Source organism: Cygnus atratus, chromosome 1 (genome assembly GCF_013377495.2).
Source record: "Cygnus atratus isolate AKBS03 ecotype Queensland, Australia chromosome 1, CAtr_DNAZoo_HiC_assembly, whole genome shotgun sequence".
NCBI lineage: Eukaryota > Metazoa > Chordata > Aves > Anseriformes > Anatidae > Cygnus > Cygnus atratus.
In genome coordinates this window covers 141,136,503-141,160,794 of record NC_066362.1, presented here as the reverse complement: position 1 = coordinate 141,160,794, position 24,292 = coordinate 141,136,503, and the positions used below count along the sequence as shown (strand labels likewise).

Genomic DNA, 24,292 nt, shown 5'->3' with positions numbered 1-24,292 from the left:
TGCAGCTTTATTTTTACAGCCACACATTCTTACTGTTCAGCCTGTCTGCCTTGTTCCCATGAAACATGTTACCATCCATCTGGGAAATGGGGAAAAAAGTTACTTAAAGAGCAAATCCATTGCTAATAGCAAATCTTGGTTCAGCCATCACGTTAGCCTATGTGATTCACCTCTCTATCTGTTCCAGCGAGCACCAAATTCTATTAGTTTGTCTTTGCATAACGATGTTTCTATCATCCTCAAATTATATCCGAAAGGGAAAGGCTAATGAACGTGCTTGAGAAATATTTGCTTACCCACAGTTGGTCATCATGTCCTGGAGGACTTTTCTTAATGAAAGCACCATAATAAGTTGCAATATTTCTGTGATGAGAATACTTCTTTAGCATATTAATCTCCAGTTTGATTTCTTCTTCTTCATCCTTTGGAAGAAAGAAAAAAAAAAACGTGTTTAATACACCATGTACATGACTTACTTCCTCTTCTCTTTAACACAAGTAGTTTTAAAAAGTTTAATTTATAACAGCATCATGCTCAGTAAACACATCTCTGGTTCATGCCAACAAAATCCTGTTTATGGAGATGGTCTGAAACAGACCTGTACTTCCGCAAGTCTTCGGTAGTGCAAGAAGCAAACGAAGGATGCACTGGACTTCGTCCAACGACAAAGCAGGACAGGAACTGTTTAAAAACCTGTTGCCTATAGTGCCTTAACCAAACACGTATGCATCAGGCTTTTCCTCTATGTAATCCAGAGAACAAGAAAACCAGAAAAATCTGTGAGTTTATGATAGAGGAGTATTATCTCCATCTTCCTCATTTTTTTTCACAGAATCACAGAATCATCTAGATTGGAAGAGACCTCCAAGATCATCTAGTCCAACCTCTGGCCTAACGCTAACAAGTCCTCCACTGAAACATATTCTTCCTTTAACTTTGAAGATTTCAACCCGTCCTATTTCAATGCCACTGGTGGGGAAGGGCAGGAGCCCACCACAGCAGAGGCGGAGAGCAGGAGTCCCTCTCCCTGCACCGACAAGGCGTTTGCCTCGTGCACGGGTTTCTTCCTCCTCTTCCTCCCTCCGGCTCAGCGGAGGAAGAGCAAGTGCATCAGGAAAAGAGGGTCCGGAGCCCGAGTGGTAAACAGGATGCCGCAACACAAAGGCAGAGGAAGGATTTCCCCCCGCTCCTCCTCCTCTGCGAAGTGCCAAGCAGAGAGCAGCTCGGGTGAAGGGAGGTTGTCCTCGCCACACACGAGATCAGCATTAAAAAATTAAAACAAAGAAGAGCTGTCTGGGACGGACACGTTAGATGGAAAGACCCACATGCTCTTTGGAGACAACACATATGGAGACGAGGTCCAAGCAGCAAGCCAGCAGACAGGGGAGAGGCAGGAGCAGACACCACCCCGCTCCCACCACCGGCGCGCTCCCCGCCGCTCTCTTAGCTCACCTAAGGGCAGCGGGAGCCCTAATTCAGCACAACTCAGGGCTGCACATTAAAAGACAGCTCATTTGCCCATTTATGCAGCCTTGCAGCCCCGGGAGACAAGCGTCTGCCTGCAGCTGATTTCAGGAAGGAGCTGCGCCCCCTGTTCCCCAGGGTGGCAGGCAGCCGAGGCGGCAGCGAGTGTTTTGATTACCCCGTAATGTCAAAGCTGATTACACGGGAACATTTCAAGCCGTGAACTTCCTTGCAATTTGCAGCACGCTAGCAATCAAATACCCTACTGACGAGGTATGCAGATGTTAATACTAACTACGTGTTAACTACTTATAGGCGCTGGCGCGCAGGGCCTCAGCGAAAGGCAACGTGGTGTATTTCAAATACACCACTACCGGGATGCGCCGCTCACCCATAAATTACCACGAGAGAATTCCCCAAATGCACCAGGGATGAACTATTCTTAAACCTTCCCGTGAAGCTTCTCTAAAGTAAAATACCGAGCGTTGCTGGAACGGGGAACAAAACAGTAAAATAATCTTGTAAATCAAAGTTCCCAGCGAACAGCAGCCCTGGGAGAGAGCACTATTACAAGCACAGCTCCATGAGCCAAAAGCTAACTCGGGGCTTCCTCAGCTGCTTCTTGCTGTCGCTGCTGTTGTGTGATATTTTTATTTAGTCCATATGCAAACAAAAAGAAAAAAGACGAAGGAGTAGTAGTAGAAGTGCACGTGCTTGCACGAGAAACTACCAGGCTGAGCTTTGCATTTAGGCAAAAAACTGCAAAGGGAGCTCTGTTAAACTTAGAGTGTAAACAGAGATGTGTAAACTTGGTTTGGGACTTGATCCCTGGCAGATTACTATCTGCAATTGGATTAATCTGCTGTTTTGTACCGACTCTTCATACGAAAATTATTTCCTACCCTCAGCACATGAACACAATAGCTTTGACAATACAATGGGCAGGATGTCCTAAAGGTTGCTCCTGCTTATCTGTTATAGCAACAGCCAGAATGACAATGCTTAGACAGGATCTTTTTTGGAAGGGGGGGAAAAAAAAAAAAAAAAGAGCAAGCAAACCAAAATAAAAAATTTAAAAAAAAGGAAAACCAACCCCAAGGGCACAGGGAGACCCAGCAGCCTGCAGGCTGTCGCTGCTCCTTCAGTTCTTCCTTGGGGCTGTGTCAAGGCACCCACGCCACGGCCTGCAGCAACCCCAAGCACCTCCCCTACCTGAGGCTGATATACAAGGGTGCTGAATTGCTGCTTGAGCTGTCACAGAGCATTTGTCCACAGCTCAGGAGAGCGTCTCACCTCCGGTCTGAATGCCCCCTTGCAAAAAAAAAACGGATTAGGTCACTCTTGCCAGGCTTTGGAGGAGCCCCCTGACAGCGGGGATCGACAGCTCCCTGGCACCGAGTCCCGAGGACTTTGTGGCGACAGGAAGGGCCGCGAGGATTAATCAGCACGGAGAATGCTGCACTAGCACTGTGGTACAGGAATTGGCGTGCAAAATTAAAAAAAAATAAATTGAAAAAGAGCAAAAAATTGTTGTCTTGCAGATTCGGGAGTGTTTTTTTCCAGGGTACAACCGATGTCACCCCGCCGCGGCCATCCGAGGGAGGCGGAACAACGCGCGCCCTGCCGGTGTTTACCTCTCCCCCCGGGCACAAAAGGAAGATGAGGTCATCAGCGAGGATCCAGACACCAGCCCCGCAGATGTCTTGCGTTAGGGCGAGATGCATCCCGCCCCAAAATCGCACCGGATCAGAGCGTTTCCGCACAGCCCTCCTGGCGGACACGCGCGCCGCGGGGCGAGCAGGCCGCAGCCTGGCGGCACCCTCAGCCCCCACGTTGGTTTGGGATTTATTTAGGGACACGGGGAAGGAAGCTCCCTCACCTCCTCCCTCCAAGGCACGCTGACATAGCTCCCTGGAGGCGCCCGGATCACAAAGGGAAGAATTAAAACTGACTGGGGAGAGGGACCGGTGCTCTCCTGAAGGGCTACAAAAGTGCAGCCTTTTTTTTTTTTTTTTCTTTGGAGGAGAGAGGCAGCTGGTGAGCCCTTCCCGGTGATTTTATGCAGCTGGCATCAATTACCACTTTAAGCCATGATCTGCAGATACAAACTCCCATTGAAACCCTCTTTGTCTGGGCCTGCGATGGGGCTGGTGCAAGGGTTTTATACTTCTCCGCTCGCTGTCTGTTTGTGGCAGCACGTCTGATTGCTGGCAATTTCTGCAGCAAGCTATACTTTTGCAGGAGCCACGCGAGCCAACGGGGCTTGGAGTGGATTTCCTCTCCCTTTCCACGCATCTCCCTCTGGCGATTAAGCGGCCATGCCAGCACCTCCAGGAATTTCTAAATGCGATGCCGCTCCACCAAAAGGCCTTCACCTGGGGGAGCAGAAACCGCCCACATGTGCGCCCACCGCTCAGTGCTGGGCTCCTCTCCACCCACCTGCATTAAGCATTAAAAGACAGCAAAGAGCAGGCTGGCCACCTCCTAGCACAGTACCTCATGGCTCCAGCGCTGCTGCCCCCTTGCTGCTGTAGTCCTGAGCATCCTTTCCCTCAGGACGCTGCTTGCTAGATCCGTGGTTATTCTTTCTGTGCAGGTGAATCAACTGCTTGCTTTTATTACTTCTATCTGGTCTTCGTAAATGGTGGCGCATGTCAATGCAATACTAACCTGAGTAATTCCTCCTCATATAAAAGCTCCTAGGGCAGACCGAAGTGAGGAATATTAAACTGGAATGGCTCGGATATGCAATTTCAGCATGTTTTCCTAAGGTAAGCCCCCACGTCATTAGTGCAAGAAAATCCTGTGCGTTTATGCTAATCTGTAGAAGGTGAGGAATTCGTAAGCACTTTGTGGGACACTGTGCTGGGGAGGGAGGAGGAGGAACGGCACCTCTCAAAGAAAAAGGAAACAAGCAAAGGAAAAAAAATCATTCCATGCCTGCCCCAATTTTATATCAGTCCCTAAACATCATTGCCTGTGCACCTCATAGGACTGAGCAAGCAAGACCTGTCCCTGCCCTGCAATTGCTATGAGACCTCTACAGGAATCTGTCTTAGAGAAACAGGCCCAGGGAAGGATGAGCGATAGTGTTGCTTTTCAAGCTCTAGAGCACAAAGAGATTATTTCAGGAGCTGAGAGGAAGGCAGAAACCTAAAGGTACAGCAAGGAAGTACCCCAGGACATGTCTGTGGTGGCCTTCCATCCCCAATCCCCTCGATGGAAAAGCTGCCTGACCTCTTGAGCCATCTTGAAAAGCAGCTCGTGCTGTTTGCCAGGCTTGGTGGCAGAGGAGAAACCCAGGACAATTTCAGAAAACGTTTCTTACGCCCTACTGTAAGACGATGGGTAACATGAGTGGGGAAACATGGCCAAGCAAGGCTAAAGCAAACAACGTTTCATGACGAAGGTAAAAGCAAGATTATCTACCCTCCCAGGTAGTTTATGTGCTGCCCTATGCCGGTTTGCAGAGGCATACAAATTGGTTCCCTCGGTAACCTTCCTTTTTGATTCAAGAAATGAGGCAGCCAAATAGCTCAGCTCTCCCGTTACAGATGCCACGCAATGATTTTAAGCTATTAGCGAGTGTTTTAACCAGCAACACTCCCCAGTAGTGGAAACCCAAACACGCAGGCAAAGGGGGAAAGGGAGTCTCCAGGCCTCCTTTTCTTTGCTTTTTCCCATGCCACCACGAAGCTCTGCCAGCTCCTATCCAGGGCTGCATTGCCTGGAGAACAGCAGCTGCTTACGCCATACCCAGGACGTCAGAGCGAGCTCGTCTGGTTACAAATCACGAGCTCCAGCAGCAGCTTGTGGGATTTGGAAATCCTTCGATTATGGGAGAATTCAGATGCAGGCAGAGAGGTACAGAGCAGCGTCAGCCCAGCTCTTTTGTGAGAGGAGAATGGCAGGGAGCGCTAAACCACAGCCCCCAGGATGGTGGCGAGGAAATTGTTTTGCCTTCAGAGGCACCAGAGATCCTTTCTTTCACCATCTCCCCCATAATGTGCAAGCGCAAAAAATAAAAAACCAAAATAACAGGAGAGGCCCACAAGAAACCCAGTTTATTTTCCTTTCCCCTTCCTCTCCCTTCTCATTTCTGCTCTCCACCCTCCAAAAAAAGTCCTAAGAGGCACCAAACGCAAACAAAAATCTTCCCGGATAATTCGTGACACCAACTTGTGCAAACCACCATTCTCCTTGTGTGTCACATCCTCTCCCCTCCCTCCTTCCCCGCACCCCAAGCCTGGCTTGCGTCCACCCGAAGCAGGATCCGTCCAGAACAGGGGGAGCCTGAATAGTGCCTGGCACAATAGGTGACCTTTTCTGGTACTGGAATCCGTAATACATACAGCCGTTAATAAAGTTCTCACACACAGGGGGGAAGTTTTGGCAAGAGGAGCCGGGGCAGTACTGCACACAGCGCAGTGTTTCACCCAGGAGCTCTGGTACTGCCTTCAAGACGGGAAGGGGATTGCAGTTTTGGGAGGAACCTTACCGCAATAAAACTGAGATCCCAAACGCTGGGCAAGTCCCTGCCGGAGCCTGCCGAGGTAGGAAGTTGATACAAAGCAGAACGGCTTGCGGTGCTGAGAACGCAACGCGGAGAAACGTAATCCTTTCCAACACCACGATGGTGTCGGAACGGGGAATGTGATATAAAATAGTTCCTCAAAAAGCGCAGGCTTCTTGGGAGGGAAAGCCTAAGCTGTTTAAATGAAGACTTTAATCAAGACATGCAGTAAACATTTAACAAGTCCATATGCAGTGCCTCCTAAATCCTAACTTACAAGAGCCTCCAACTTTGTTACTACAACCCGTCTGTCCTGGAGTGTTTTACAGAGCCTTTGAGCTTTGTTACCCTCATGCTAAAGACCTCGTACGAGTTCATTTCCCTTCTGTCTCCTTCCTCCGTTACTTTTTCACCCCCGGCGCTCACTGTGCCTGTCCCACCACATGTGCAAGGTCCTTCTTTCACGGGCCCCTCACTCTTCCCACCTTGGAATTGGCACCTTCATTTTCTTCCCCATCCTTCAAGTCCGTCCTAAACGTGCTTTTCCCCAAAAGCTTGCAGGCTGTTTGTGCTGAGGAAAAAGGGTCTGTCGTGCCACGTGCCCACCAATCTCCCAGGCACCCAGCAAGCAGTAGCGGGAGTGCTGAGCATCCCCCCACCATCGCTGTGAGGGTGCCTCTCGACTTTGCCCTTTGGCGGTGTGTGCAGCCCGCGCAGAGGAAGCCCCCCGTTGTTTTTGGTGGTTACAAGCTTCCTGGAGCCCATCTTGTCACTGCAAGCTGCACGGGAGCTTCCAAGCTGCCAGAAGCAGCAGATCCACAGTGCCCTGCTTGAGCAGCACAGCGGCAAAAGACACCTAGGGATGCTTTCTCAAGGGTCAAAAAATTCCTACTTTTGTGAGGCCGGGCTGGGAGAACAGGCCTGTCCTTATGACCATGTTTGGTTACCTTCGGTCGCAAGATTTCATCAAGCAGGTTAAAAACACACTTCCCAACCCATGGCAAACAGAGGGCGCTTTGTGTCCCCTTGGCACAACACCCTCTCTACTCCATGCTTAGGGCGCCCTCTGAAACAAGGGAGAAAATGAGCCAAATTGTTTGCGGTGGTGCCATTGCTGAGGCTGCAGCCATAAAGCAACAATAAAGTTAACCGGACAAAGAAGCACGAGGGACGGGGAGCTTTTCAGTAGGGTCCCAGTGCTGCCTGAAGGAGCCTGTGAAGCAGCATTGTGCAGGCACACAAGAGGGAATCACATGTGCACAGGAAGGAGCCAAAAACCACGTGAAGACAATACTTGCCTGTTGTCTCTCCTGAGCCACCTCCCCTGCCAGTCACGACGACAACAATATTTCCTTTCTTGCCCGACGTGCCCCTGGTGCTTTTGCTGGTCACCGAATAAAGGCACAGGGAAGGCACCGCTGCTGACCTCCCCCGGTAAAACCCCAGGACACCACAGGCTTTTCAGAAGGCAACCAAGGGAGGAATCTCCTAAGGGCAAATCCCTGCAACCACTTCCAAGGCTGGCCCCTTGATCCTTGGTCACGATTCCTTAGACGAGTTTCCTGCTCAGGCTGCGTGTTTATCTCACCTCTAAAATTCAATTATCCATTCTCATCAAGCCTGAACTGTTTACAAGTTATGCAACAAGCTAGCCTTGTACTGACATCGCCAGAGCTCACATAAAACAGGGAAAGGTTAGTACCCTACTTCCACTACTATTACTTACGCTAAAAAGGCCCGTTGCCATACAATTCCACATCCAACCTCCGATTTAAACCCTTGCTAGGAGGTATCAAAAATAAATCTGCGTGTAAAGGAAATAAAGCAGTTTGCTTTGTACAAAGGTCTGGGCTCAAGGAAAAAAAGGAGACTTACATGCCAAGGAGAAAACAGTTTCATACACAAAGCAAAAATGTTGTGTGGCTTTTCTACCTCCAATTTCAGTAGGCTTTTGATGCCAAGGAAAGCAGCATCTCTGGTGGGGGGTGACAGAGCCAAGGGAGGTGTCTTCATACCACTTGGCTGCTGTCCCCCCAAGATCTGGATGGCAGATCTCCTTCCCAAATGGGACAGACACACACATCCTTCCCTGGGTGTGCAGTCAAGACACAGCTTGGACCTGTTAAAGGTGCCCAAGTCCCATGGATTTGATATAGCCGAAGAGACTCAACAAGAAATTAAAGTTCTGGTTAGAAACTAAGCCTAAAATTTGAGGAAAGTGGACAGAAGGCAAACATGTGGGAGAAGAGAGAAAACGAGGCTGACACAACTGAAAGTGTGCTTCCTATGTATAAAACACCAAACAGAAAATTTAAGATGAACAGAAACTTAAGATGGGAAGGTAAAATACATTAAAAATGGCAGTTCTGGCCTAACACAAATGTTCTTCTATTACACATGTCATGATAACCTGTAATTAAATGAACACACAATTTCCTTACAGAACAGTCCTTTTCTTCACACCCAACCAACCAACAAGTTCTAGAGATGAAGAGGGAAGAGAGATTTTTACAACCCCTCTTTCATTCTGTCTAAAAACAAACAAAAAACAAACAATCAATCAAACAAAAAAGCACCAGCCTTTTGCAATCATGAAACCAAAAGCTGTCACCATGCACACCCAAACAGGAGCAGAACAAAGGAGAACAAGGAAAAGTAATCCCACTTTGGCACTTCCTCGGGGCTGTTTCACATAGATCCTTTATTAAAAAGAGATTGGGCTGGAGAAGTAGCTGACAAGAGAAATTCAGAAGCTCCATCGCATGCCTGACAGCAATGAAGGGCTCTGCACTGCTTAGTACGTAACATTTAGGCCAGAAGAAAACACACAGCTCTGTGAAACAGAGGGAGCAGACAGGTGATGGTACTCCAAAATCAATTATACTTTAAGAAAGGATTTTAAAAGGTGGGAGAGTGCAAACCAGCACCCCCACAACCGCCAGCAGTGAGCAGCTGGCAGCCACGAAGCAAGTAGCTCTGATCTCCAGGAGACAAAGTCCTGCCAGTAACATTAGGACAAGTCCCTGGTCAGGCACACGGACCCGTCCCCTAACACTACGTTGTGGGTACCCAGTGCACCAAGCGTCAGTACAGCAACCAAGTGCCTAAAATCAGACAAAATGAATCCAGGCTTTGGCCATTAGCAACATCACCCATTTTCTTAAATGCCAGCGAACAGGCGCTGGAAGACTGCAAGGTTTATTATCAACTCCGGCTTTTGAAACCAAATCAGCTGGTAGGTGGAAGAGCTTCATAGCACGTTGCTGATCCTTCAGCTGTCCGCATTCCCCAAGTCTTCCAGGCTTTAATTAAGAACCCTCCTCATTAAAATGTTGCAAGGGCTGCATTTTTTCTTTCCAAATATTTAAAACTCTGCGTGCAGCACTAACAAAGCCCTGCATTTTGTCGGAAAATGAGCACTGAGGAAAGCCCTAAAAGCAGAATTACTGAGTTTTCTTTGCAGCCCACCAAGCCAGCTGTATAACGTGAAATACTTCACTGAGCCCATGCTATGAAGAAAAAGATTCAACGCTTCTTTCTTAAAGAAGTCTGTCTGAGATACACCTGCCAGATAAAACACCATCTAATACACAGCCATCGCATCCCCAAACATCTAACGTAATACGCTGGATTTGGAGCTCGTACCCAAGTTTAAAGGCTGTCGTACGTGCCACCGTTAACATAGGCTCTGGTTTACATCCACAAAAGGAAAACTTCACATTTTGGGCTACGGTACAGCCTCCAAAAAACTCCTTGTAAGCAAGGACTGGTGTGAGATCATGATCCGACTTATTCAACACAAGGTTTCTTTTGTGAGCCAGCCAAAATATGTAAATTACACAGGAATAAAATGAATCGTCCGATCTGTACATGTGTCTTACAAACATGCTTGAATGACACGGTGAGAACGCGCAAGCCCTTGCAAGTCTTAATTTCAGGTAATCTTTGCCCGAAGGTTGAACACCTCAGCTCCCCTGGTCCAGCGTTAGTCACCGCTCAGCCTGCGCAGGTAACCCGCGGCCTCCTCCTCTGCCCTACGTGCCGACGGGGCCGGCCATGACGAGTGACAGCGGTGGGCCAAGGACCAGGCCTGGCCAAGCACCTTCTCCTCTCACAGGAGGAGAGACCGAGCCACCAGGAGAAAATGGAGCTGCGTGTGGGGGCCCCCAAGAGGCTGTGAGGGGAGAGGGGAGGCCGGGAAACCCGCCTGAGGTGACACCGGTGAAAACGGCCCTGCGGCAAGGCCGGGTCGGCATCGGGAGGGGAAGGCTCTGAGGAGATGAGGTGACCAGTGTTTACATCTGGGATAAAACGTGACCACACACAGAACAATAAAATCATGGAGATAAGATGACTGGGCCTCGAGAGTCCAATGTGAGGCCACCAAAATGATCAAGGGACTGGAGCACAGCTCCTACGAGGAGAGGCTGAGAGAGCTGGGGCAGCTCAGCCTGGAGAAGAGGAGGCTCGGGGGCATCTCATCGATGGGATGAGTGTGTGAGATTGCACCTCTAAAACAAATTCGTCCTCAAAAACACAGCTTTTTTTTTTCAAAAAGGTAATCCATTACAGAACGATTTACATCTGACTGACAAGATGATGATGATGACTCCGTAATTATTAGCTCCAATCACTCAAATTACAATTCACCAGCAGACACACAAACGACTCGATTCACAGCTAACGTTTTCTTCAGCACGCAGGAGGTCCTTCCTAAAACAAGAGAGGAGACAGACAACCTCTATCAGCAGCGAATAAAGGCGACTGCCGACGGGAGGAACTGAATTCGGGGACGTCTGCGAGGGGCACGTTTCCTTTCATGCTGGTGCCAAACCCTCCCGGAGGACAGGTGACAACTGGGGCTGTCACCAAAAGGCTTCTCCTTCGTAGTCGGAGGGGAGCAGCTGCTAGACAGGTACGGGGGTACGTCCCCGGCTGTGCACGCTCGATAAGCGAGCTCTTTATGAAAACGCTCGCTGAGGTTTGGATTTTCTTCGGTAGGTTCATGCTGACTTACGCACGGCATTTAAAATCACCCGGCGCTGCCAAAGCGCTGTAAAGGCTGTGCACTTTAGTGTACAAGTAAGTGCATTTGGCACCGCGCCACTATGTACAAAATCATTTTCATGCAGCTGCCAGCAGAAGGGAACTATATTCTTGGACCAGATGTTTTTGTTGTCGGGGCTGCCAAGCACGCCTGGAAACCTCACAGCTGAGCGGTGCTGCAGGAGTGAATTAACAATGAACAGAGCCACAAGATGCTCGTGTCCATCTATCAGACGGGGCGTCACGGCCCCTTCTCTCCCTTTGTCCCCCTCTCGAGCAAGGAAGCTGCTGACAGCCGGCTAATTATTTACCTGCCCGAGAAGAAAACTCCTTCTGCCTCCACTGGGATTAATAAAAGCAATAAATGCTGGCAGAAAATATTACACCCCAGATGTTTACCCTTAGCTGGGCAGGTGACAAAGAGACCATGATTAACAGCCAAGAAAATAGGACTGGAGCAAACATAAATGGTTCTAACATTACAGTACAGGTTTGTTTCTGCTGCTGGGCTGTGAACAGGCTTGCGGTTATTAAACAGTATTTCACCTCAGAAATCAGAGCCGCTATGGCATCTCTCTCCCCATTTAAAAACAAACATCCTCGATCCCAGCACAAGGCTCTCCCTTGAGCTGAGACGCTGGCAGCCCCAGCTTACAGAGGAAGGCTGCATGGCTGGAGTTGGAGGACAACAGCCCCCTTCCCAGCCCTGCCACCAGCCCCTGGCATCACCCTGCTGCCACCCCTTGCAAAACCGGGGCTCCCACCAGTCCCCACCTTGAAACCCCCTCCACAGGCCAGCTCTAAATCAATCACAAAGCCTCCAAAAGAAACCCAAGAGGCCGGGGGACCCCACAGAGAAACAAAAACCAGGCAGGGTGGAAGCCGGAGGCGCACACGGGGCCGTCCCCGGGGCGGGGGGGAGCACCACCAGCCGGGTGTTGTGGTGCGGGGCTGGCTGGGTTGGCCGGGTGCTTATTCCTCTTTCTGGGCACTGCACATGTTCAAAACAAAAGGCAGGCAGAGAGAGGATGTGCGCGAGGCGGGTCTGCTTGAACCAGCTTTGCTCTCTTCTTCTCCTCACCCCTGAGGCAGCTCAGCCTTGCAGCCCGCTCCTGCACAGCATGCCCAGAGACAAACAGCATCCTCTCCCGCAAGCGCCACATCACGACGGCTTGCAGCCCGGCTGCCTGCTGGCCCTTACACCAGCAGAAAACACACGCACATCTCTGCAGAGCTGCTTCCCGAGCGGGCTGCTTCACGCCCTCGTTTTCCAGCACTCGCAGCCTTCAAACGAAGTCACGCCAGCTCGTTCCTCCTCCTCATCTCCACCGTCAAAAAGTGACACTCAGCAGCTTGACTGCAAACTAGCGTGTTTTGCTGAAATCCTCCTCTGCGGGAACGATGTGACCTCCCTCGGAAAGGCTAGCATTTCAGCTTCCTCAGCCAGTGGCCAGGACATCTCCTGTGCCAAGCCTGCCGGCATCTGCATGGGAACCCTGCTCATGGCTAGCGTCCGGAGCAGCGCCTTGCTCCAGGGTGAATTCAAAAGTTGCACATTTAAAAAAAAAAAAAACCACACAAAAACCAACAGACGGCCTCTCTTGTCTGAATAAATAAATAGCCTCCTTCTCAGGGACTTTTCCTTTAAAACAAAAGTAACGCTATCACCACAGGGTCTCTTGGGAAGATGATTCATAAGCAGGAAAAGGACTGTAATTCTATGCTCGGGGTACTCACCCTAACAGATATTACAACTTTTTACTATGCTGGTCCCGTAACATGACGAAGTGACAGTCTGAAAAATCGTTCTTTAATCACACTGATTTGAGACCGAACAAAGAGCAATTAGCCCAGCCAAAGAGCTGGGGGTGGGGAGGGGGGCCATTTACATCTGAACGAGGAAACCTGGCTTGCGTGCAGAGCTTCAAAATTCAGGAGGATATGCTTTAAGGCACCGGATTTGCTCAGAGCGGGGCTGCCTGACAATGAAGCCATGCACAAAGGGACAGACCACAGCAAACGTGCCAGCTCCAGCTCCGCCACCAAGGAACGGAGCCGCCGGTCGGTTTGGAAACATTACTAAGCATAGCGGAAGAAGAAGAAATCCCACACACAGCAATCAGGCCTCTCCAATAGCCGGGGAAAGGCAGCTAAGTGAAAGACCGTGTGTTGGGGAGGTCAGCTTCTGCCAGACTACTTGCATCCAAACAAGGCCCGTCACGGCTGGAGGCTCCTCTCCTGCGGTTCCCCAAAGCGTTGTCCCTGCAACAGGCTCGAGCAGAAAGCCCAGAGCCCAATCGAAATGGAAAGCCTCGCAGAAAGCGCTGGTGAAATTGGTTAAGCTTGCCTTTGCCAGTTTACTAACAAATGACACCCCGCTCAGAAAGTCCTTCAGCTGCGCTGCGGCTGGCGTGAATTACCAAAGGGAGGGGGGCAGGGGTGCAGAACAGGAAAAGGACGAACAGGGAGCCTGTTAGAAAGTTAGCCAAACGTAATTTAAAAAAAGTTCAAAGGTTGTGGGTGCTTTGGTTTTCGTTTTGTTTTTCTTTTTTGAAAAACGCTGTCCCCAGATCAGCTCCATCTGCAGTCTCCAAGCATCTGAAAGTTCCTGCCAGAGCGATCAGGAGCGCAGAGCCAGCAGTTGGCTTTCAGTTGCAGCCATTATGTGCTCCAAGGTTCACACGCCACGGAGAGACATCGAAGAAATTCGGAACTCTCTTTGGGCGAGCATTAAGCCTCTGATCCAAAGCACAAGAAATGACGACAGTGCATGTGTACTGCTTCAATAAAAGCAAGGCGCTGTGGAAAAAGGGACATTGCCTCTTTTCATGACCTATAAAACTTCCTCACTGAAAGCGGGCTTGGCTGAGGGCAACTCTCCAACTTATTGGCAAACATCTTCAAAGCAAGACACCCAGCTGAGGTTGTCTTTCATACAGTACAGCCCTTATTCCCTCATCCCTTTGGTTCGTTACCGGATGCTTTTCCCCAGGAGCTGTACCTGGCTGCAGCACGGATAGCAAGGCAACAGCGGCAACCCAGTTTTCACCACCTCTGTACAACACATTTCTGTGGTGCTGGCCTTTAGAGTAAGCACGTGCCACACTGACAACCCCTGTGGCATGTCTTCTTCCCTTTGGGGAGGTGTGGGACATGGCAAAGCTGTTCCTCTGCTGTTACCCACCCAATAGGTAAGTCCCCACAGGGCCAAGTAAGGCCCTGTTTTACCATTCGTGCTGCAAAGATGATAAAAAACAAGGATAAAAAGGAAAAAAAAAAATGATGAAACAAGTTTCTCCGAATGGAAGATGCAAAAAACGCTCAACACTACTCAACACCGGCAAGCCGCTACTAGCATTAGCTCAGAGGCCAGTGCTGTGCTGCTGCCTATGAGCCTTCAGAAGAAACTTCTGGCTCTTGACATCGCGCAGTAGGCAAATCAGTTTCTCTCTCCGAAGCCCTCTAGCGATGGCCCAAAGCACAGCAGTCCCACAAGCACAGTGCAAGAAGGAGAAAATTGAGACAAAGATTTAGACAAACCACCGCTGCACCAGAAACCACTGCTCATCAGCCAGTCCAGATCAGACAGCCACTGCTCAAGGAGGACACAACAGCTCTGAAGCCACGGGTGTTTGCAGCTGCTTGAACATGGACATGTTCTGAGTAGCCCCTTGCACTAGTGGTAGCTGGGTATTTTGTGAATGGTTATGCACTAGACCTCCCATCCAAAAGAGGCAGCAATCCATCACGAGCGGCTGATAACTAAGAGACGGAAAAAATGTAGAAAACTCACAAGAATGTCGGCTTGATACTAACTGTTATTTTTTTTTTTTCAGTCTCAAATGACTTTTTGATCTCCATCGTGCCTTAGCAATAGGCACGATCTCTGCTGTCTCCTATACAGCTCTTGAACACTCTTGAGTTTCGACAGCCATATTCATCCCACGTATTACTGAGTTACAGAGAAGACCTGCAGAAAAAATGCATCTTCAGTTTATTTTCTAAGAAAAGCTATTAAATGCCAGCGAGTGTTAGCCCCCCTCCAGATCCAGCACAGCCTCGGGGATTGCGGCTGTGTCAGAAGGTCTTTCTGTGTAACCGTATAATGCTCTGCCTAAACCCAGTGATTTATAATCTTCTGCTTTATCAACCGGCTGTACGACATTAAACTATAACAGAACTGGCTGTGCTGTTTTTCACATCTCAGAGCAGCAAATCGTTAGATGCATCATATGCAACAATGAGCACCGTTTCCCACAGTACAGTCTGCTGCACCTCAGGACCACTTTGCTGTCAAAGAAACCAGTGATTTAAGTCATACCTAAGTAATATCTGGGGGAAGACAGAGCAATATCCAGTGAATTAGGAATGGTACTGCACAAGGCAGGACAGACTGGGCTTTTGATTTTGTACTTCAAGCGAATGGATGTCTTTCAGAGGTAGATCTACTTCAGCTACCTGGGTTAAGCTGCTAAGGGATTGTTTTCTCCTGCCATTCGCCAGCCAAAACACCACGAAACCCAGGGTCATCAAGGTTCTTCCCCTGCAAATAGAGGGCACGGTCCCAAGCGCGGGTCACTGAGGCCAAACTCCTGCAGGTCACCGCTCAGAGGCAGCTGGCACTCATCCTCAGCACAGGTTTTTGGCTCCACCATCGAGCCGGACTCACCACCCAGCGACTCCCTGCTCTGACTTTATCCTGAACGCTGGAATTCAGAATCACAATGAATGTTATGGAAATGGTCCAATGCGAAAAGTGAAGTAATTTCTGAGGCGAGCAAGCCGACTAAAAATAGCCTGCTGCACAGTGGAAAGAAACGGAGCAGGGGGGGATCCCTGCAGAAGAGCTTGGCTCTTCGTTCCTAAGCCCACAGGTGTGGGGCACTACGAACAAGCCCTCAGAGGCTATCCCAGGTAGCTGAGGTCCTTGAGAAGGCATCGTGGCCAGCTTTCCTCCCGCTCATCACGAAGCCACTGCTGTGCAGGAAGGGGCTCCCACGTGGCCCCATGGCTGTAGTGGGGTCCTGGGCAGCCAGCTGTAGGTGGCTTGAGCATGGGGTCGGACCGGGTGACCTCCAGGCGTTCCTGCCAGCCTCAGCCACCCTGGGATTGCGTGAAAGCCACGCCACCTGAATACTTAGACAACAACCTCTTCCTCCGTCTTCCCTGCGAGTAGGAGAAATCCTTTCATTAACTTATAGGGGGGTTTGTTTACATTCGTACGCACGGGCAAGGGAATGAGTTTGCAATTTATATGCTGATTCCTCCATTTTTACAAGAACAGCGGGAACGGCAACGTGCTACCAATTTGTGTTGCAAATCAAGGCTAGGTACCCCTCCCAGATGGTTTTAACCAGAACTGAGGAGCGGCAGCAGCAGCTCTGAAGGAGGAACCAACTTTACCCTCAGGGGCTTGAACTGGAGTGGAGACTTCTCCGACGATGTAGCCCTCTAAGATCTCCATAGATCAGCACAACTCGATGACTCGAGGCTTCACAAAGCCTTTACACTTAAACAAATTGTTTCAATGTGTCAGAGAGGTAAAAAAAAAAAAAATAAAAGAAGAAAAATTCAGTGAAAAATGGCTAACTGGCATGAAAACGGGCTTCTCTCGCAGACTAGAAGAGAGGAAACCCAAGTAAATGCTGGAGAAAAGGCTACGGAGGTAAAATATGCGAGAGGCAAATAAAACCCTCCTTAATGGTGCTGCCTTTGCATCACAGTTTCCAAAGCCGTGAATCACCGCAGCCGCGCTGCCTGCAGCCGCGGTCGGCCGGGAGGACAGGTTAGCGCAGGGGGAGCCAAGCAAGCAGCCAGCAGCCGGGATGCCTGCCCTCCCTTTTGCCTGTGGTCTGTTTTCCCAATTAAATTTCCATTTGGTAAAGTATTCCACAGGAGAAACCCATTTTCAGGAATCATGTGCATTCCCCTGCCTTGCTCTCACATGCACATCCAAGGCGCCTTGCCAGGCTAGGAACAGTTATCTGAAGGCACAGGGGCTGCTGCATTTACACGGGGATTTCCACTCAATTCTTACCAACTCGTGTAAAACTAGAATCAAACGCTAAAGCCCAGTTCAGGAAGAAAGAGCTACAGTGGAAAATATATGAGAAACACCTCATACATCCACCAACACGAAAAAAAAAAAAAAAGAAAATTCTTTTCTGGAACTGACCCTGCCACTTGGCAGAGGGAAAGGCATTTTGAAGGCCCCCACCATCCTGCAAAACCAGGTGCAAGAGACCAGGCTGTAGAGCTCTCACCGTGCCTTTTGCATCAGTGGTGTGCTGGGTCAAGAAATTAGAGTTTTACCTCGTGGATGTGATGCTGAACAACAGTAATGTGCTCTCCACTCAGGAACGGCAGCTGCTTCTGTATCTAGCTGTCTGTTCTCACACATAACCCTTGCAGGTGAAAAAAAAATAACTGGGAATCAGCAGTACAAAAAGATACCCCCTTGGCCAGATTCCCATCAGCCTACTCCTGCGTGAAGCAAGGTTTTATGAAAAGAGAAGGCGAGGACAGGAGAGCAAACCTAAATCGTGTGTGTTCATTGTGAAGCACCGATCTCTGCACTCAATGACAACTCCTCTGCAGATCCTTTTAGCAGCAGAAAACGTTCCCTGCCAGAGAGGCTCCACAAAGCACGCTCAGTGGGCTTTAATCCCTTTAGGATTAAACCCATCTACAGGAATGTACACAAGCCCCTGGTTGGAAAAGGACTCGAGATGCTTCTAGGCTCTGCAGACAAAGAGCATCTTCTCCTAAAGCGATCAGCTAAACTGGTTCGCACAGCATCCTCGTGGCCCTTTTAGCACCTAGCTCAGCCGTGCGCTTCCTATTGCATATGTAAGGGATTGGGCACCAAGGGAGAAAATGCCTTCCTCTCAGGCACAAGTGGGGTGTTAATCGTGCTTACAAGTCAGCTCGGAGTACAACGAATTCCCACGTCCTTGCACATTAACACTTTCTGCCATAATCTCTAGGTTTAGGAGCTGGGTTTTTTTTAAGACCCTATTTTAGCCAACAACTCCCCGCGCAATCACTCAAACTCTGTGTCTCACAAAAGGAGCGCTGCCGAGGGACTCTGAGCAAACATTTCTCTCTCATTAAACATCAGAGCACAACATTGCTATTGTATATTTATATACACATAACGCACACGTTAAAAACGGAGCACAAGAGAAAGGGGGGGGGGGTCGCACAGGATAACCACACTATTTGCAGACCCATAAACAGAAGCAGAGGGAGATTTTTAAACGCTTAAAAGTCTAGCTGCAGCGCTCACTTGAAAGCCAAGCATTGAAACTTTCTCTTTAAAGACGAAAAGAAAAGAAAGTTATCTACCTCCTCCTCCTGATTTACTACAGAACAGTGGCCAGCCGACTGATAATGGACAGTGGCCACGGTCTGCCTGCCATTCCCAGCACCGGGGCTGTAAATTCCACCCTCTCTCCTCTCCGCACCGCCTGCCAATTTTCACATAACTTGTCAGGACTTCATATCTTTGGAATTTCTCCCTCATTAGGCTCGGCCAAAGCCGGCCAGCGGATTCAGACGGCGTTTGGTGGAGACGAAGGCAGGACGCACACGCGCTATCGCTGAGAAGCTTCATTTCCTTAGGAAGTCGAGATAAAAATAGGGAATGTCACAGGAGAAACAGGAGGAGCCCCCGGGCAGGTGGGGTTTATGAAACTACAATTAAACACAGTCAAGAAAGATTACATTTCGAGCAGATATCTCCCCTTTAACATAAACACCAAATTAATTCTCGTCTCTTTGATCCTAGAGCCAAAATTTGAAGCGTGCCCCTGAAAGGCAGGAGCTCGGGCTGGACCTGTGCGCTCTCGCCCACCTGTGCAGGAGGGAGGAACACACCGCAGAGCCCGGCTTCAGCCTAGATCCTTGCTAAAATTAAAGCAGAGCGCTCTGTCACAATCCTCATTGTGTTTTTTTTCCTGTCCAGACTGACAAGAGCACACATGTTCTCGCAGTGTATTGACAGCGTTGTCTTGTTTTCCTTGAGCAGACAATACGTCTGATTCACCGGGGGTAAGTGGAGCTGCGCTGCGTGCCTGACAAATTATACAAAACGCAGCCCCCTGCTTTTTGCTGTTATCTGCACACCAAACATTTCTGTTTCCCATCACAAGCTGAATCTCCCCAGACAGCTCTCGCAAGCAGGCAGTGCCAAAATGCCGGCGTCGAGGCCGCCCCAGAGCCCCCCTCCGGCTCGGCAGACGCGCTCCATCACGGGGACTTGCGCGGGCTGCTGCTCACGTTCGTGTCAGTGCAGGTCTGACCTGTAGGTTAAATATCACGGCTGGGAAATCATCCGCGTGCTACCACAGCGAGCCTTCCCCACGGCCGGTATCAGGGTCCGGGTTTCCCTTGTACAGACACTAGCAGCCAGCCCCTTCCGGGGCACGTGGAAGTCACGTTTTAATTAGTGACTTCCTTGGCAATGCTAACAGCGGGTCTCCAGATGGCTTGCGGGTACCACGACCAAGGGCTGGGGGAAAAGATGCACAGGCTTACTGTTAAATGCATGAGTATTGGCCGCTTGGATCGATGAACAGTCCCCGAAAGCTGGAATTGAAGCACCTGTCCTGCTCACTCAAACGATGGCACGGCATCCGTAGCCCATCCTGATGACTTACCCTTTGCTTCTGAGCCCGTCAGGGCAGCTGCATCGTCGGACCAAAGGAAAGAAGTTTTTAAGGAAGAAGTCCAGACTTGTCCAAAGAGCTCGAGACGTGCAGAGAAGCCTTGATACATCTCTGCACTCCCACCCATCCGCCAGTGGAAGTCAGCTGCATCGTGCTCCAGGTGTGCAACCACGCACTCTCACAAACTGACCAGACCTCAGTGGCAGCTTCAGCTCAGGAGAGTATCCTGACCACCATCAGCTGTGCTACAGCAGGGTGTTACCTGGTTCTCCTACAGCCGGGCAGGCAAAATTTTAAAGCTGCCTCCCTAAAACAAGGAGATTCTTCTCCAAACTACGACAAAGTCCCCTTCGTAAGGCCATGAATTCAGTTAGGCCATTTGTGCAACGTAAATTTATGGGGCAGGATGAAAACGTTTTCTGCTAGGTAGGATGAAGCCTTTCAGACCCGGCATAAGCAGGAGGAGATGAGGAGAAGGCAGAGACTGCACAGCTTTCTTTGCACCTCCTTAACACAGCGATCCACGATCAGCCTTGAGTCTGAAGCCGGCTCCCAGCCTCCGATAAAACCACGCAATGGGAACAGCACTAAATGATCCGCACTAAGCCCTCACGGTCAAAGCTCTTTTGCTGCTGACAGGTAATAGATGCCGGTGAGGCGGCAGCGGTGCCCGCAAGGATCTTTATGGCAAAAGGAAAACATCTGTTCCTCCCGGCCTTGAAACAGTCGGGTTCCAAAACAAGCACGTTAAAATAGAGACACCCGCGAGGACGGCTGCCGTGCTGCCGTGCAAACTGTGCAGGCAAACAGTCATCCGCTCAGGTGGGGATCTTGCGCTAAGAAGAAACCATGTGGTGGAAAAAGCAGGTAGAGGAACACGCATATATGAACATTTTATGACTCTTTTTTTTTTTAAGCTCCCCTCTGTTGCCAACCTTCCCCCCAACCCAGCAGTACCAGTGTGAACTTGCTCTTCGCTGGAGCCTTCGTGCAAGACGCGAGCTCCCTCCAGCCAACCCACGTCGTGTGTCGTTTCCCAAGCTGCTTAATGACAGCCAGGGCTTTCTGCCCCACCTCAAACAGCGTGTGGAGCTCCCAATTCAGCCTCCCTCTTGCAGCAGCACCAAGCCTGACGTCCTCCCCTTCCCAAGTAAGCTCCTCCAGCCTGACAGTCTCGCCAACCACCCCAGGACTTGGATGAACACGGTAAAAGTCTGCCCTTTATACAAACTGGTGCCAGCAGTGCTCCAGGAAAGTTTATTGGATCGTGTCCAAAAATATTCTTTGCAGCTCCAAAAAGACTGCCCCACCGGCTGTAAGCCTTAGCTCTTTTCAACCCTCTCCCAGACCAGGTATTACAGCTCAAAGGGATCGTTCTGTTTAGCTCTGTTTTCCTCTGACCTGTAGTAGAAAGTTCCCAGCAGCCTTTTATTTTTGCCTTTTTTTTTTCCAACCTAATCTCTAGAAGAAATCAGAGTTTAATCAGCTTCAGGAGATATTGCACGGCAGGGCTGCGCCTCGCCGCTGGGGGACAAGCAAGCAGGGTGCAAGCACTCCCCATGTGAACGATCTGGGTTTTTTGGCTCCCTGATCCAATTCATACCAAGATGATGAGAAGCAGCAAAGGCTTTTGGCTAACCCAGCAGTAAGTACAGCCACGGACTGATAAACTGCTCTCTATCAGGAAGGTGCCCTAAGCCAGGTAAAACAGCGTGCTCTTGTCTCCACGCTAAAAAGACAGCCCGTATCCAGCTCCTCCAGGCTGCCATGCCCCAGCTCTGCTGCACACTGCTGTGAAGATTTACGTTTCCTTGTCGTTTAGAGAGATGCACCAACTATTTCTTTTTTTCCTTCAAAAAGATCAAGATCCATGGACCATCTTTGATTTTTTTCATTCAAAAAAAAAAGAAGTAAAAGGGTAAACTTTTGATGGTTATTATTTTTGTTTTCCCCTCATTTCGTCTGCCTGCATGTGCTGGAACACACACACATCTTTACCTAGCTGTAGTCTTTCTGCAGACCGCCTTCGGGATGCTTTATGGGCAACGGGTAAGATCACGTACGATGCCACGGTTTATAACACCATATGGACCATCAGATACAGGCTGACAGGAATCCATGCGACTTGCCTCCTACAACAGCAAAAGGCAGCCAGCAGGGCTGGGAAGGCAGCAATGAATAATCCCGCTCACCTTGCCTGTCTGGGTGCAGGAGATGTGCCGTGTTTCTGGGCAGGCCCGGAGCTTTTGGTTTGGGGTTGTTCGTTTTTCTGCCTAGCACGTACAGAAAGGGCAAGACAGGCGAGCTGTAAAAGCGATGCAGCCTCCTTCATAAATCAGCGGGACACAGCACCCAGTTGTTTACTTAGCAGAATTTTACCCCGACTAGACTGGACAAGCCATGAAACACTGGGCACAAGAGCTGAGAAATGCTGCTATTAAAAAGGCATGAGGAAAACTTTCCCAAAGGATGCCAAGAGCGTGTGTGGGAAGAGGTAGGAGGAAGAAGCAGCAGCGTCAGGGGTTACAACAAACAGAGAAGCAGCGGTTGTGTTTTTTCCCCTCAAAATTAGCTACCAAAGATTTCACACAGAAAAGAGTCTCTGGAAGTGGAACACAGGACTGACAGTGGAAACAACGGCACAGCTGCACAGAAAGCCTCCCGAAGGGTTAAACAAAGTCGAGCCGCGTGTTCGGGGCGTAATGCAAGTTAACAAGCTCAGATGCATGCAAATCTGCCAAGTAAGCTTCGTGAAGGTTTTAAATGTTGGTGTTTTTGTGGGTTTTTTTTGCTTCACGAGAAAATGGATTCTTCTAAGTGAAGAGCGACTGCCAAATCTCACAGCATACTTGTGTTGCATCTGATAACATCAGTCACGGCTCGCTTGGTATCCTACAGTGTGTACAGCAGCATGCAGCAAGCAGCTCGTGGAGATCTAGCAGCACGGTCACCGAGCGCCTTTTGGGAAGGGGTCAGCACTGACTCAACGCAGACTTGTCCAAAACAATGCCCCATAAGGAACAGAGACACTTACATATAAAGATTAAAGACAGACTGCAGGGATCTCTCAAATAATGCCTCCCCCACCGCACGCATGCAGCCTGAGAGGCAGCCTACATATGTACATTTGGGAAAATCGTTTTGAAAGCGTGTATATGCCGATAGTTCATATTGTTCCCCTTTTAAGGCCATTGAACTCGCTCCAGCGACAGAATAGCTCTTGATTGATGAACACTGGTGTTTTGTTGTTATTTGCTCCATGCTCCAGTGAAATTTTTTCACCCTTACATGTGCTCCAGCTTCACCCTCGGAAAGCGAAAACATGATCTCCATGCATGCCATCCTGGAAGAAGGCTTGCAGACCTTTAGATCTTCCAGATCTTTTATTGCTTGATCTATAGATCTGTGGATCTCTAGAGATCTATCCAATCTTACAGAGCTTTCCTTAATTTGTTTAGAGAGGAGAGAAGTGGAAGAGCCAGCGAAGTTGCACGTCGACACCCCGCATCGTTTCAGGCGGCAGTACTGACTAGTCATAATATATTCAAAGATCAAGCTGATATCTTCAGCCCACCTCCTCTTTTCTCATCCTTACCACCATTCTTCTCGAAATTAAAATCTGAAGAGAAAACCACAAGAAAAGCTGGGACGGATGAAGAGCACTTCCAAAGCACCACGTTCAGTTTGAGCTGTAAAGTTCCTTCCAGCGTTGCTAGTTGGAGGTTACGCTACCTCATTTTCTTTGTGCCAACCAAAACTTTTTAAGGGAAGCCTTTGCTTTGACTTGGACATTCCTCCTGTTTGGAGGAATCAAAGCTTTACAGCCCAGAGCTGATGTAACCCTGGTGATCCTGAGCAACGCAGGAATTGCAGAATTGAGCCTCGAAAACTGAAAATCTGGGGCGTGCCCCCGCAGCTTGCCAACACATTAGGCTTTCTAATTTTTTAAGCGTTTGGCAAAGCAAGCACTGGATCAGAGGTAACTGAAAAGAAAGAAAGTCTTGTGTGTTCTCCGCGCAGGTTAGACAAAACAATCAGATATCATCCACAGCACCGCTTGTATTTAAGCATTAAGACGTAGCACTGCCAGCAAACCATGTAGCGAGGCGTGAATCACCTGGAGCTGCAGTAGCTGCTCATCATAAAAATCACAATTTCGGTTTTGTAGAAGAGCTTCCATCGAAGCCTCTCTCCCCACAGGCACACACAGGGCTAGTTACCGTTAGTCTACGAGAGCTGTTCATGCAAATGCAGCTCTTGAAGCAAGTGGAGGAGGTAAATTTGGGGCTGTGGTTCCTTCGGCATTTCTTTCAGAGCAGTGCTGGCGGTGGCAGTCACTTCACACCTCCGCTGCACCTCTGTCCCAAATTCTCTCCTCCTACCATCCCCATCAGTTGCCGTGACTTACAATGATGATGGAGCTGCTTTAAACGTTGCCTGCCAGCAAAAGGAGATGCTCAGGGAGGCATCCCTCGAGGAAACCAAGCCACGGCTTGACCATAAGGCCATCTTAGCAGCAACATCAATTTGAGCTATTCCTGAGCCGTCTCTCATCTGCCACCAAGAAAGTGGTACACGCAACTGTGCCGTCCGTGCCTGG

General features: G+C 49.5%; 1 protein-coding gene across 10 annotated transcripts in view; it reads right to left on the bottom strand.

Annotated features, from left to right (window-relative positions):
• Positions 1-24,292, bottom strand: part of MAP4K4 (mitogen-activated protein kinase kinase kinase kinase 4) — a 154,754-nt gene that overhangs the window by 57,592 nt on the left and 72,870 nt on the right. For all 10 annotated transcript variants that reach the window (XM_035557980.2, XM_050708545.1, XM_035557979.2 and 7 more), the window contains exon 4: positions 297-422. In XM_035557980.2, coding sequence (XP_035413873.1) covers positions 297-422 — 126 coding nt within the window. The remainder of the gene's footprint in view (positions 1-296; positions 423-24,292) is intronic.